General features: G+C 39.4%; 3 protein-coding genes across 3 annotated transcripts; all 3 read right to left on the bottom strand.

The window, feature by feature from the left end:
* Window positions 1–178: 178 nt before the first annotated feature.
* On the bottom strand, window positions 179–2,385 carry LOC110853445. Its single transcript, XM_022101714.2, has 5 exons — window positions 2,071–2,385; window positions 1,721–1,994; window positions 1,562–1,646; window positions 1,366–1,437; window positions 179–1,276 (listed from the first exon to the last, which is right to left on the bottom strand). The coding sequence occupies exons 2-5, from the start codon at window positions 1,739–1,741 to the stop codon at window positions 1,056–1,058; spliced, it is 399 nt and encodes a 132-aa protein (XP_021957406.1). The 5' UTR covers window positions 1,742–1,994; window positions 2,071–2,385; the 3' UTR covers window positions 179–1,055.
* Window positions 2,386–2,987: 602 nt separating this feature from the next.
* On the bottom strand, window positions 2,988–5,415 carry LOC110853392 (O-antigen biosynthesis glycosyltransferase WbnK). Its single transcript, XM_022101653.2, has 4 exons — window positions 4,750–5,415; window positions 4,187–4,420; window positions 3,825–4,117; window positions 2,988–3,413 (listed from the first exon to the last, which is right to left on the bottom strand). The coding sequence occupies exons 1-4, from the start codon at window positions 5,044–5,046 to the stop codon at window positions 3,104–3,106; spliced, it is 1,134 nt and encodes a 377-aa protein (XP_021957345.1). The 5' UTR covers window positions 5,047–5,415; the 3' UTR covers window positions 2,988–3,103.
* Window positions 5,416–6,984: 1,569 nt separating this feature from the next.
* Window positions 6,985–13,787, bottom strand: LOC110853099. The gene is made up of 7 exons (XM_022101328.2): window positions 10,466–13,787; window positions 10,280–10,384; window positions 10,141–10,209; window positions 9,848–10,059; window positions 9,148–9,357; window positions 8,571–8,753; window positions 6,985–8,500 (listed from the first exon to the last, which is right to left on the bottom strand). Exons 1-7 carry the CDS (start codon window positions 10,512–10,514, stop codon window positions 8,315–8,317), a joined length of 1,014 nt encoding a protein of 337 aa, XP_021957020.1. The 5' UTR covers window positions 10,515–13,787; the 3' UTR covers window positions 6,985–8,314.
* Between the last annotated feature and the right edge of the window lie 506 nt (window positions 13,788–14,293).

Here is a 14,293-nt window from a genome sequence, read left to right as displayed (position 1 = left end):
ACATCAAAATGATTGGCAATATTAGTTGATGAACGAGTTGCCTACTTGCCTACTTATTTATGTCGGCGGATAAACTAGGATAACGTGGGCGCACGCATGATTATATAAGTTTGTTAAGAATAGATAACTATCAAAAGTAGCTAGATTAGAATTAGGTCGGGGGCTGAACCTGAACAAATTTGTAGATAATTTCTTATTTAGTGAACATTTGTTTTTCATACATACACAATTTTCATCCATGGAAAGACAGATGCTCCCCTAACGCTACTAGACAGAACAACAAAGTGGATCATTTTTTTACACGGAAAAGCCCAGTAGAACCCGGAAAGGAAAAGAGAGGGTTTTCGCTGGAGAAACGGGGTTTGAAGTACATTCTCCGGATCGGTTGCATCATCAAAGCACATGTTTGTTCTCTCATTAGCATTCCATACGCATCCCGTCTTCCTCCTCGTCCCACCCGCAGTTTCATCTCGCACCCGCATTTCTCTCTTTTCAATTTCCTTCCTGTTTTCCTCTTCCTGGATGCGTAGAGTAGGAAAATTACGAAAGTTGGGTGGTCAACAGGATTGCATAATCGGATCTGCTTTTATTTAAAACGCTTACAAATTAACTCGGATTTTCATACGACACCCGCATTTCTTTTTAATTTTCTTCCTGTCTTCCTTCCCGTATGAAAATCAATACGAAAATTACGAAAATTTGGTGGTCAAAAGGATTGCATAATCGGATCTGATTGTAATAAAAAAAAGCTCTCCAATTAACCCACAGTTTCATTTTACACCCGCATTTCTCTTTTTCAATTTCCTTCCTGTCTTCCTTCCCGTATGCGTTAAATGCATACGAAAATTACGAAAATGGGTGGTCAAGAGGAAAGCATACTAAATTTCATGGGATCTGCTTTTATTTAAAAAAAGCTCACCAATTAATTAATTAAAGAAAATTTAAACGGAGAACGAGTACTTATTTACAATTTAACTTATTCATGAACAGAACTATTGATGGAATTAAGTAAATAAACAAATATTTAATACTCCTGCTAATCCTGCCCTGCCGCATTATAGACTGTTCCTACTGGGCCGATGGACATGATGATTTTTTGGTCCGAAGCAGTGGTTGATCTTGCCATTTACGTGAGGAGGAAGTCCGACCTTGTGAAGATGATGGTGCTGATGATGATTATGATTATGATGCTTATAGTTCGCCGTACCCGTACTATCCCGATTTAGGGTCATGTCAACCGAAAATATTTCCATTAAAGACGGTTTCGTCACCGTCGCTGAAATATTAACAATTTCCTCCTTGAAATTGGAAAGTAATAATATTGACACGGTTTACTTAAATATTTCATACACAACATTTGTTTACCTGACTCTTCATCATGTGGCTTTTTCCTCTTTGCATACTCGTACTTTCGCTGCCGTCTTTTCTGCCGGAGTTCTGAAAGTATCGATTTACTGAAATTTTATCGTGTTGCTTGCTTGGTCATCATCATCGTGGAAGATAATCAATAATAATAATAATAATAATTGCGATAATAATAATGTGCTCGATACTCACTCACCGATAATGCAATTATAAAACATGAGTGCAAATAGGACGAACTCCACAACTCCGAGAACGGCAAGTATCACGTAATGTTTAGTCTCCTACAAATAAAAAGTGGGTTAAATAGATAAATTATATTTCTTGATAAAAATCTTTCCAAAATTTTTGCACTCACCAGGTTGTAATTTTGCAGCATGTCCTACACCATATCACATTTTAGTAGATGTCTCAATGATAAAATGCGTCCCAAACTTTGCTTCAACTTTCTCCGAGAAAAATATTATGTCGAGAGAAACCTTCAACTTGGGCGAAGAAGTAATTGATGCGACGATGGACTCGACAATTGCCAAAATTTCTCTATCGAGTCATTTACTACGAGAGAGAAGCACAGTTGAATATTTTAGATGTGGTTTATCCCCACCACAAGACTGCCAGTTTGGGAGTGAAAGCTGTAAAAAAAACGCCAACTTTTATTTTGCAGCACAATAATACATGGAGTCGATTCTATGGTGGCGCTACACCTACTGCACGAAGAAACTGCACGAAGTAGTAGTAAGAAGACTGCTGCTGCTGGGAACAAAATCAATTACATGGCACAGCTATGTATTCTAATGTGATGGGTTTATCTATGCTTGCATATAGCAAAGCAGCAACAAGGACGACGACAATTTACAGTGGAAGGTTCCCTGCTTTTTCACGTTTGACAATTGATAGCTGAGCCATGTTCATCCGTCGCTATCGGAAGAACTAAAGTCGTGCGGGAGCTGGGAGTAAGTAGGATATGCGGGTACATACATACGACCATTATTATTGAGCATCACCTCGAAAGTAAGTGACTGAATCTCGCCCCTGCTGAGTGAGGAGCAAGGAAAAACGGTCACGAACACGGATAACGACGACGACGACGGTTAGCTCCACTTTTTACCCGGATTATGCATATTCTTCTTTGGGTGGCACAACAAAAGGAGAGAGAGTTAGACATAAGTAGTGGTCCTTCATATTTATGAAATTATTTCATAAAGGTGGACGAGGCATAAAGTTTGGCGTGGTTAAAAAGATCAAAGGAAAGGAAGCGGAAATTTCTAACAGGAAAAATTTGTAAGTTTTAGTTTTTTGAAAAAAATTGGTTTTGTGAAATTAATGCTACTTGAATACCAAATTCTGCTGACTTCTATTGCTTTCTCCGCAATAACAAAGAGGTTCCCTAACGTATGTAGTGTGGCATGCATAATGCATATGCAAAACACAAAAACTTATACAACAGTACGGCAAAGGTATGAAATCGCGTGTGTGTGATATGAAATTGCGACACAATTCACTCCATGCGATTTTTACGTGGCCACGTGTACGTGCAGCTCGAGTCGGAAGTCATGTATAGGTATATGAGAAAGGAGAAAAAGGAAAGCAGTATTTCTCGCGTTGTGTAATAAATCTCGAGAATGTTCTATGAAAAGTCAGTCACGTATTTAATTCGTAAATTTAAGTAGATTAAAACTTATATCAAAAAGTAAAAATTTGATCTCAAATTTGAATCACAATCAATTCTTAATACTTAATGTCAGCCCATAATTTCGTTTTTGAAGGCATCCAGGACAATCCATTCTTCCGGGTAGAACAGCGTCATTTCATACTCTTTGAACTTCCTGTTCTCCGCGTCGGGATGGATGGTTAGCGTTTGTGGGTGGAAGGCTGGAGCGATAATGACTTTTTTCGCATTCTTGTTCAGATAAGCTGCCCACCAGCTGAACGTGCTGTTTGCACTTATCATATGCTTGCACATCGTCATCAAATAAAAGTCTTCCAAGCTCGTGGTGCACCTGTAGCAGGAGACGAAGTGAAGATGGGCGTTTGCAGGGAGTTGGAATCCTCTGAAAAAAATCAGACTGAACGTAGGACTCGATGACGCTTGGCAAAAATCGTCACATTTTAAATTGTTTCTCGGCTTTGGAAATTTATTTTAAAATTCTGGAGGGCAAATTTTTAGAGTCGTTGTCAATATGCATTCTAGATTTCGACACTTTTTGAAGGAGATCTCAAGCTTAAAAAACTTTCAGAAAAGTTTAAACTCGTCGAAACTGGCCTAAAACTCACTGCCATTTTATTAATCAATTTATTGACTACAAATGTGTCGTCCAGAATTTTAAAATACATTTTCAGAGCCGAAAAATGATTTAAAATGTGTTAATTTTGATTATTTTGGTGATGAGTCATCGACCCATACGTTAGATATTTTGAGGTATACCTTAGGATTAGTTCAACCAAGCTAATAATTTCATTACCTGAGCAGTTCCGCTCTCACGTCATTAATCTGATCCGAGAAGACGAAGAACGACACATCCTTCGACACATTTAACTTTTCAAACATCATTTTCATCCCCCTTTGGTAAAAAGAAATCGGTGTGAGCCAATAATTCTCGCCGTAATTGTTCTCGAGTTTGGCATAGTCGCCGCGTCGAATGTGGATGGCGACGCTGTTCTCTCCAGCGGCAGAGATGAGATCGATCCAGTGTCGGAAGGGTGGACGAGCCAATTCTTCCGGGGTCATTTGCAGTTGGAACATTTCCTTAATTTCCTGAAATTGAAGTTAGGAAATATCTGCAATTTACAAAATTTCACCAGAAATTCATACTGTATCCCGTACTGGAATGTAGTCCTTGAAAAACACTTCTGACTGACAATAGTCCTTGATAATTATCAACTTATCGGATGGCAATGGTTTCTCGGCTTGATAGAGGAGATCACGATCATCAACTCGCAGCACGTGGCGGTTCAGCGGATAGTCGCTCGAGTACCAACCCTCGACCGCTTGGTCGTAAAAGACGCGAAACTTGTGGAGCACGAAGGGTCGTGCGTTGAAATTGTAGAATGGATCGGACTAAAAAATAATTTAAAAAAATTGATCAATAATTTCATTCCCAACGTAAGATTTTGACCAAACTAGTGCCAATCGATCACCAATTTAATTAACATGAAATTTGCAATAGACATGATCGCCCAATGGGCACGTTTGGCCGAGATATTTGCATCCCAAGAGGAATAAATGCACCCTAAAGTGCTTCGAATGCAAATATCTCGACCACACCGTAGCATCGGTTGATCGTGTCTATTGCAAATTTCAATTAAATTGGTGATCGATTGATAATAGCTTAGTCAAAATCGGGGAGAATATAAAACCTCAATTGTCAATCTGCTAAATAATCCCACCTGTGGCTTGAACAGTCTGGCCGACGGGATCTCCAAGTAGATCGGAAGTCCCATCTTCCTCGCGAGTGAGTACATGCACGCATAAATGAACAATTGGTTCCCTAATCCCCCCACTTTCTCCACAATGACGCCCGGAGGAGGCAGCTCTGTCCAGTCCCATCGTCTCCGGTAGTCCAAACAGACGACGACCAGGACAGCCAATCCCAATATGAAAACGAGTCTCCTTTTCGTCAAATGCTTGTAAAATATGTAGTTCACACACTTTGTGATAGACGAAAACTTTGCTCCTCTCAACATGATACGTACTCCGCCAATTTATTTAATTAGATGAGAATACGGTCACATTTTAAGGCGAGATTACTAATTTTTACATAAAAATGTCACTGCCACTCGTACATTGTAATACGCCGTCAATGTGTAAAACACTGGTAAAGTTGGGGAACATATTGCACACTTTTTTGTACCAGGTACATATGTACTCGTTAACTAGGATGAAACGATTGCGTGGTGAAGCAGCAAACTTTTTTCTCGATAAGACGACACACACACACGAGAACTGTATGTACATATGTTTATCTTTTCCGATAAGAACGCATGCTTGAAAAATTGAAATTGTTTGTTGTACATAAAAAAGAAAAGTTGGTTGGACTGCTGGAACAGGTGTATGTATGACACCAGAAAAGAACGCACGTCATGGTACGAATTGTCATATAGCATGATGAGCAAATAGCTGCAAAAGCTTACTTATTAGTCATAAATGTATAACACAATATGTACACGCATACATATGGTTTGAATTGATGTGTGTGCATATGTTTGCAGGCTAAGGAGTAGAATATTTGTAGCCACGTTTCCTGTCGCACGAGGCGACAAAAGAATTATTAACGAACAGGCGAGAGATTTCGTGGACGTGTTAAGTACATAAGTGTTAAAAAAGGATGTTGTATAATCAGCAAATTTAGTTAGTATGTTTTGTGAGATCATGGTTGTGTGTCATTTTTCATGAAGTGAGTCATTGGTAGGCATATGGGTTTACATGCATATTCATAAATATTTGTGGAAGCTGCTTGTTTCTGTAAGTGTGCATATTCTGTCCCCAAAAAAAGTGTAATCTGTCCTCGTGACAATCTCTGTCGGACAAGTTGACATAAATAAGTACAAGTAAATTAGGTGTGTACCTATTTATTTACATTCGGGTGAAAGCAACATGTTTGGGTTTCGTTTATCCGACTAGGAAAAGCAAGGTTAACTAATTTGTTTACTTGTCGCATAATGGGCGTCAAAGCAGTCGTCATCCCAAGGTCGTTAGCAGGCAGGGTTTCAGTATAAATGTCAACATTTGCGGCAATAAGGCATGCGAAATTCTACGTTTGTGCTTATGTAGTACATACGCATCTCAGGTGAAATAAAATATTTAGCAGGGACGTACAATTTATATTTACACGGTTCACTACAAGAGAAAATTGAAGGACAGGGAAAAGGTGTGCTGTCACTATTAATAGAAACCTGTTTTCCCATTGTATTCCAAATATTTTTTGTTATTCACGAGTCTCAAAACTAGCGACAAACGAAAGCATGTTTACAAATGAGACTGGGTACATATGCCCGACACGTATTTTCCTCTCTCTCTCTGTTTCTGCCTTGTTTTTGTACCCGTCTCATCTTTCCTGTATATCCACCGACTTCCCGGATACCCGGGTATCTCTCTTCTACGTGAGACGGAAGATTTTGCAATAGTACAGGGCCCGGGCGTGTGGCAAGTTTGAGTTCTGGGTGTCGCTGGGTGAATCAACGTCTCTTGGGATTTGGGCCGGTAGCACCACCGCTGGGATGCAACCACTACCCGGGTTTTCTACATCTCTCCCCACTACCCGCATCCGCCTCTGCTTCACCGGCCAAATCAGAGCTCTCCGAAGGTTGTCCGCTCCCAGACAAGTCCGGTCAAAGGGGGAAGGGATCTCTTTCCCACTTTCTCATCATCATCACACTCTCCACTCCACCAGAGCTGCAAAAACTCCTCTTTTCCAGGAAGTAACCTCCATGGCAAAAAGTAGGCCAGCTCTCTCGCTCTCCTCGGGATGCACTCCCCTTTGTCATTTGCACAATAGATGTGCAATCCGTGTGTCAGTTTACTGTCTCATTTTAGGGAGTAAAATTTGGTGAAGGGTTGTGCAATGGGAATGAATGGGGAGGGCACTCCGTCACGGAGGAACGACCCCTTTAATCCTTCATCTGTCAGTAAAATGATCATATTTTATTGTATTCGTCTCGCATCGAAAAGATTCACTTAATATGATGAGTAATTATGTATATTGTAAATGTTTTAAATATAAATTTGGTTGCGTTGTGTCATTTACATATTTATATAATTATTATCTTTAGTTATTTAGTTAATTATTAGGCTGACATGTAATATTTACGGGTTCCGGGCGAGTGGTCGGCAACATATTGGTTGACACACTGTTTTTAGAAATTGGTCGTGTAGAAGGCGAATATTCTTAACATGCTATATATTAGGATCAAGATAGGTTGACAAAATAAAAAATAAGATATAAGATCTTATCTGGACAAATTATCAGCCAAGACATATTTATTTGAATATAAGATTTATTGTGTATAAACCATCAACCGCCTCAATCTCAAATTTTGTTACCCTTTGGCTACATTGACCAAATGTGCATCCGCGACATCCCCTTAAAGGTATGAACAACACGAAATAGCATACTTTCATTGGTTTAAACTAGAACAAAAGCCCAATAACAGTTTGATATTTTTGAAACTTCTTGATCCAGGATAGTCGCATTGTCATATCTCACATCAAAAATACATTTTTTGCTTTCGCTTTCCCAAACCAAGTTCGCTTGGATTATGCAAAAATTGTAATAAAAATTTGTTAATATTTATATGCGATTGCAATTAATTTACCAATTTAATATATCTAGATCTGTTATCCTACACCTTCCCTTAAAAGTATTCCTTACGACTTATAATAAATATAAATATGTGTAAATATGTAAATATAAATATGTAAATGTGTAAATATGTGTAAATATGTATGTTGTAAATATGTGTGTTGACCATTATGCTGTCGATTGTCGACCACTCGTCACCAGCCCAATATTTACACGTTATACATACGTATTTATATTAATTTTTCGATGAGAAAAAAAACATACACGTTTTATAATCTCGCTCGATTTGTTATGGAATAAGTAATCTCAAAATCTCAGAGAATAAATTTATAATTAAATATGTAAGATGTAAAGATACGAATATTTCTTACTGTATGTACATATTTACAGACTTATGTTAGAGTATGTATGTATATAGAGAATAGAGTATCAGTTGTGAGTATCTTTAGGTCGGTACCGTCATCCCGTCACGCAAAAATCAGGGACTTTTGACTGAAAATCTTTTACTTTAAAAAATTATTAAACTATTTTTGGTACAGTCAGTTCGAATTTATGTGTGTGGTGTGTAACGCTGGACAGAAAATTGAGGCTCGTTTACGTTGAGAAGGATGGTGATGGACAATTGTGAATTAATTAGAGTTAGATCATTATTTTCACCCTAATCCAGGTCTTCTTCCTCCACCCCCGGTTCTATTGCCTTGATAACCTCCCCCTCCAAAGACGGCGGCCAACACGCCAATCAGAATTACAACAGTAACGATAGTTATTACGATGTAGCACGTCCTAGAAATTTTGGGGCGTTCTCGAATTCTTCGTTTATGTTGAAAGTAAATGTTGTCCTGTTCAGGATACAAATTCATGAAAAATTCCCCCACTGATTTGTGTATTTTATTAGTATTTAAATATTACCAGCATGAACAAACTGGCCAGCAGTAGCGCCTTATTCGTCGCCGTAATGTCCCCAGGAAAAGATGCCGTGACCATTTCCTCGCGTCGATTGGCCTCTTCGTCGTCCTTATGCTCGAAATGCTTTTGCAAGTAGTTCACCGTCCCGACATGTGTCACATCGTCCGCCATCATTATTCGGAAACTCTGCATAAACATTTATTTGTCCTTAAAAGCTCGACTAACAATGAAGGCCTCCCAGCGTGTGCTCCCAAATTTTGATGAAACTAGTGCGTAGTTTCAATGTAAAATCTGCCAATGCTCAGATTTGGCAAAGATATTTGCATCAGAAGAGGAGAAAATGCGCCCGAAATTGATAAATTTTACACTTTCGAAATTCACTGCGAGCTTTCTCCTCTTCGGATGCGACTATCTCTGCCAAACCTGCGCATTGGGAGACAGTTTCTTCTGCAAATGTCATATTAATTAAATTTGTGATCGGTTGAGTGAGACTAATTTGGTCAAAATCAGAGAGCATACGCTGGGAGACCACCATCACAAGTTGGAGACCAATTTCATAATATTCATGTAATGCACAAACCTTGCCCCTATTTTTCACTAGTTTACGACAGCAACCACAGCAGCCAAGAAGGGAGGACGGGGAGAAGAAGGAACTTTGGATTTTTAACAATACTGCACCATTGGGCCGTTCTATGGAGAAGGTGGAAGAGGAGAGGGGACATCGTGGGAGAAGCCGGCGTACAATCCCGATTACTTTATCCTCAATGCTCTGCTTTACGTAGACCAACATCTGCGGAAGAAAACAAGGAAAAAATGTAGGAAAATAGCATGTCGACTCGATTAAGTCGTGATCAATCATTTTTTTCTCAGCCAGTTGAAAAATGGACAGACGTGCTATTTTCTAGCCAGACCAGAAACGAACCCGTTTACCCCCAGGAACAGAAAACTTTCACCTCCGACCTTTTCTCACTTTTTCCTCGATAAGTGAACCACCGACCACGGCTCAAAGAAATTAGGGAGAGATTTCTATCACTCTGAATGAAATGAAATTGTAACTGTCTGGCTGGAAGGATGGCGTGAGAAGAGTTGAATTTAACCCTAATTTCTTTTTGAATAGTAGTGATTAAGGTAACGCGAAAAATTCGTGAGACTATGCACGCCGTACTCACGTGGAGTATGTGCACATATGTATGTCAATTTGCGAAATTTTTGCAAAAAAATGCTACGTGCCAAAGACACACGTAGTACATAGACTTTTTCAATATGCATGATGTACTTACAACACCCTGTCGCAAATTGGCATTAATTTTCAGCATTTCTTTGCCCGCTTTCATGTCGAAGATGGAGATCATGAAGGGGGGTTTTCCTCCCTTCTCTTTGGAATGGTAGAGATCACGGATGGCTGGGTCGACGGACTCGATCGCCTTGAAGGTCAATTTCCCCTTGGCGTTCCGGATATCGTAGTAGCTGGGAGAAAAGGTTTGTTCTTCAGCTGCAGGGGTTAGTTAGGAACGTATAAAATTTTTTAAAACTCCTCAATAATTTCCGGAATTTTATATTAGCTTCTACTTACTCTGCAAATTGGTCTGTTTGATGAAAAACTCTTCACAGCTTTTAAGCGCTTGAATCTCTTCCGTCCATACTGCAGGCAGAAATTGTTTAGTATTTTGCCCCATTAAATAATTACAACTATAATTTTTTTCATTAATTACATTTGGACGGCTTTCTCTCAAGTTTGGCATGGTTGGGGGACGGTTTTGGTTTTGGGGGAGTCGCTGCTGCATGGGAAGTCCCATTTGGGACGGATAACAAATTATCTGCAGGGACCAATCCAAATTGTACACATTGATTTAACCGAATAAATAAAATGTCATGCTTTTTTCAAAAATATCTATTACCATTTCCTGGATAAACGGAGTTTTTCTTCTTACCCGAGAATGAACTCATGTCATCTCTGGCAGGTATTTATTTAGTGAATTTTCTTATTAGTACTTTTAAAATCACGTGACACCAAAATATTATTTGCATGAGATTTACTTTAACTCTGCACAATTTTATATTCCTGAAAGAGCCGTGGTTTTCCTCCTCCTTGCTGATTAGGTCGAGTCCAATCGAGACTAATAGCTTCGACAAACCACTAAACGCCACCTCATTACCTTTTCAGCTCAGAATAATGGGTCCGTTTTGCTGCCCTCGACATTTATCAAGTTGTCCACACTCGACGACGACTCTCTTTTCGTCAAATTGTTTTGCCATGTATGCACCACTCAATTTAATCCCTCACACGATCAGTCCCGTCCAATAATCAGACTGCAACTGGGACTCCCTACCAAATTTCTCCAGCCACATTACGTACGACTTTCACTTGTTTGATATAAAGAAAATTGATTCCGAGGAGGGTGATGCGTTGAAGGAGCAACCGCAACAATAGTCTCCCACCGAGACTGACCCACTACTAGCAATAGCACAATGCACACATCACACGTTGTTGTTGATCGACACACACGGCACATAATAATAATAGCCTGACTTCACGAAAGAAGAAAAGGGGAGAAAGTTTCGACCAACCTTTTTGTTTGAGGAGATTTCTATCTGAAAAAATACATTTTTCTTCCCAACACACAAACACACACTTCGTGGAGAAAGAGATTAGTCAAGAAATGCAATTCAGGGCAGATTACGAATGGCACGAAGGCAGGGAAAAACACTCGTTCGATTCACATTACAGAGACTAGATTTGGTATTTTTTTTTACTTTCTTGGTGGAGGAAGATACAGGTGAAAGTTATTAAATTGTCCGTTCTTTTTTCGTCCCCACGCCACGCTACGAGTCGGTAATGGTCATGGAGAAGAAAAGTAAGTATGGTTCTTCTCCGAGAGTTCAGCAACTACTTAAACAAGAAGAATGGCGAAACGACATTAGTATATTTATCGAGCAGTGACCGATCGTACGTATTTGGTATTTATTTACACAGAGGCGTTTGTAATGGTACTACTGAGCTCGTCATTGTTTAAGGAGAAGAGTGAATAAATATACACTACACACGGTTGACGGACGGTGTGTTTTAGGCTGGCTGAACTTGCTCTCTTTTCTTTTCTTTAGTCATGATGGATTACTTTCACCGGGAACTGGTTGCTTTGCTGCGACTGCATATTCATCGTGGTAGTAGTAAACTGGAGAGATTATGGAGTAGGCCAATATGTACGTGCACTTGCGACTACGGAGTGCTGAGACAAAATTACCATTACACACACACACACCAGAGAAACCATGCCAAATACGTAGGCTGCACCTTAGCTTTTGCGTGAGAAAGTATGGTCGGTCTGGATTCAATTTTTATATTATGGAAATAATGTCCTGGAGGCTTCTATTAAAATGTGTGCGAACCGGAAGCCATTTATTTTAATGTATTTATGACGATGGGGTGAAAGCATGCCACAATTAAAACTTTGATGGGCATGTTTTCGCACCAAAATGTAAACTTCTCTTTTGGGTGGGAATCTCGTCCCGCAATCTGAATATTCTTACTATTACTACGACTTATGTGTGTAGTAATTGGTTGGAGGAGGAGGAGAAAGTTTAAATATGGGCCGTGGAAAAAAGGTAATTTCTTTTTGATTATAGATAAGCACGAGAATATAAGCACGAGAGAAAAGTAGGCGAACTTTCCCCACTGACATAATCGGAATCGGGGATAAATCAAAATTGTAAATGTCAAATCTAATGTTGAAGTCTTGAATATGGTGTAACAATCAACAACTCCGTGGCCCCGTAGATTCTTGATTCGATAGGGAAGTAGTCGGAATTGAGAGCAATCACATACATACCCAGTCAGTACTCACCAATACGTTGATATGCCTAGACGAAAACTGTGTCAAAATCAAAGGTATACATATGAGTTATCGCAATAATAAAAGGTTGTGGGTCAAGTCAATTAGCAAAGTATCGGAGCTAGTATCGAACCATGCCTACATGGAGGACGTGATTCTAGGAAATGTTTACCCTCGTGGTGGGGGTAAAAATCAGTCGAAAAACGGTTACGGGACTGGTAATCGTTCCTTAATTTTGTTCTTCGTCATCACCAAAAAAGTGACGATTATGTCGCGACATGATTTCCACGATACGATTCCGTCATACCTACAAAGTTCGAAATCATGACGACAAGAAGAGTCAGGCAACACATGAAAATGACTCGTCCGATTCTGAACCGAATGTCGGTTGACCTTCGCCTTTAGCTGACTGCTGCTGTGATTTCCTTAATTGTCAGTGGGCAGGTGAGGAGAAGAAAGCCGGCGGCGAGTATACGCTTAACGAAACAAAGAAGCAGTGCCTACACGGGGAAGCTATGGGTATATAGGGCCCACCATAATTCTAGGTGATTACCATCGCCCACATTAATCTTAAAATCTGGAAGGAATGGAAATCCAGAGAAAGGAGTTTCCTCTCAACTCATTACTTAATTTATGTGCTTCGCCAACCAACCAACCAACTCGTGAATGAATATTAATGCGAACAATGCCGCATTGTAGCACGGCTACTATTAATACTCATTTCTTTCTGCTTAGGCACAGACAGCTCTTGAGGTAAATCAACACCTTCGCGAAATAAGGGGAAAAATGAAGGAAAAAATGTATATATTCATGTATTAATGATGGATCGACACTCGTTCGTGGTCTTGTGGTCTTTCCCTCCACCTTATGTAACATACATATTGCTTATATAAGTATAACAATAATGAGTGAAAGTTATGCAACTGCTTTCTCCAAATAAAGATAACGTCAACACCATCGGTCAAAATTCTGATGGAAATTTTGACTTCTTAACTAACTAAGCAAACGTGTTATCAAATTCTGAGTGAGTGCAGTGTAAGTCTGATGAGTTTCCGTATTTGCTGGGCTGCTTTCTCCTACTCCTCCTCCTCCTTTTAGTTAAAGACCGGGGAAACGTGTACCCGACCGAATAACATGTTTACCTTGAAATGAATAATTCTCGTGTGTGTGTGTGTGTGTGTGTGTGAACTTTCTCTCAGAAAAATGCACGACACGTGGAGAAGCGATTTATTAACTGGTCTTATTCCATTCTTGAGTAAAATCCCGATTATTGTTATCCAAAAGTGTTTGGTTACTCGGTCAACTTTTTTACACGATCACTCACTTATTTACTCGACACACAAACTCAAATCTAAGTAATCCGACCTAGTGGACGTTGAGATACAAACTAGTGAAAAATAATCCTTTTGCTTCTTGCGTAATGCAGTGGCAATTTAGTTCGTACCTAGGCAGGGAATTTCAAGAATTTCAAAGGTGCCTTGTCAAATGAATATGCAAAAACTATGCATGACGACGACGACGACCATGCAAGCGACCAAATAGAGGGCAAGCTAAAGCTTATATAAATATGTTTCTTATTTCTCTCTGACAAGTCAAACTTTCTCTTGACATGCAAAGATTTAAAGTGCGGAATTGACCACCTGTGTGTGTCTCGTACGTCAAGCAGTGTCAACATGGCTTTGAAAATTAATGGTAGTTGACTTTGGACCAACCTCCTGCAGCTGGAAATAAAATAAAAGAAGCAAGGGGTTTGGCTGCACTTCAGCGTTAGGTATTGAAACAATAGCTCAATTTCTAAACAGATTTCATAAAATATGACGTATTCAGTTTTTGACTTTTGCAAAATTTAAAATTATTTGTATTTAACAATGAATTTTCTCCTGCTTATGGAATCAT

Source organism: Folsomia candida, unplaced genomic scaffold (assembly GCF_002217175.1).
Source record: "Folsomia candida strain VU population unplaced genomic scaffold, ASM221717v1 Fcan01_Sc008, whole genome shotgun sequence".
In the NCBI taxonomy this organism is placed as follows: Eukaryota; Metazoa; Arthropoda; class Collembola; order Entomobryomorpha; family Isotomidae; genus Folsomia; species Folsomia candida.
The sequence above is the reverse complement of the archived record's forward strand: the minus strand, read 5'-3'. Positions and strand labels throughout refer to the sequence as shown.

What these genes read in the sequence shown, in the direction of transcription:
- LOC110853445 (XM_022101714.2), bottom strand. Translation starts at nt 1,741, where the DNA reads ATGCTGCAAAATTACAACCTG. An exon ending in GTTTTATAATTGCATTATCG is followed by an intron (nt 1,438 to 1,561) that starts GTGAGTGAGTAT and finishes CGATACTTTCAG; the next exon opens with AACTCCGGCAGAAAAGACGG. An exon ending in GCCACATGATGAAGAGTCAG is followed by an intron (nt 1,277 to 1,365) that starts GTAAACAAATGT and finishes TTAATATTTCAG; the next exon opens with CGACGGTGACGAAACCGTCT.
- LOC110853392 (XM_022101653.2), bottom strand. Translation starts at nt 5,046, where the DNA reads ATGTTGAGAGGAGCAAAGTTTTCGTCTATCACAAAGTGTGTGAACTAC. An exon ending in CCAGACTGTTCAAGCCACAG is followed by an intron (nt 4,421 to 4,749) that starts GTGGGATTATTT and finishes ATTATTTTTTAG; the next exon opens with TCCGATCCATTCTACAATTT. An exon ending in TTTTCAAGGACTACATTCCA is followed by an intron (nt 4,118 to 4,186) that starts GTACGGGATACA and finishes CTTCAATTTCAG; the next exon opens with GAAATTAAGGAAATGTTCCA.
- LOC110853099 (XM_022101328.2), bottom strand. Translation starts at nt 10,514, where the DNA reads ATGAGTTCATTCTCGGGTAAGAAGAAAAACTCCGTTTATCCAGGAAAT. An exon ending in CTCCGTTTATCCAGGAAATG is followed by an intron (nt 10,385 to 10,465) that starts GTAATAGATATT and finishes TGGTCCCTGCAG; the next exon opens with ATAATTTGTTATCCGTCCCA. An exon ending in TGGCCAGTTTGTTCATGCTG is followed by an intron (nt 8,501 to 8,570) that starts GTAATATTTAAA and finishes TATCCTGAACAG; the next exon opens with GACAACATTTACTTTCAACA.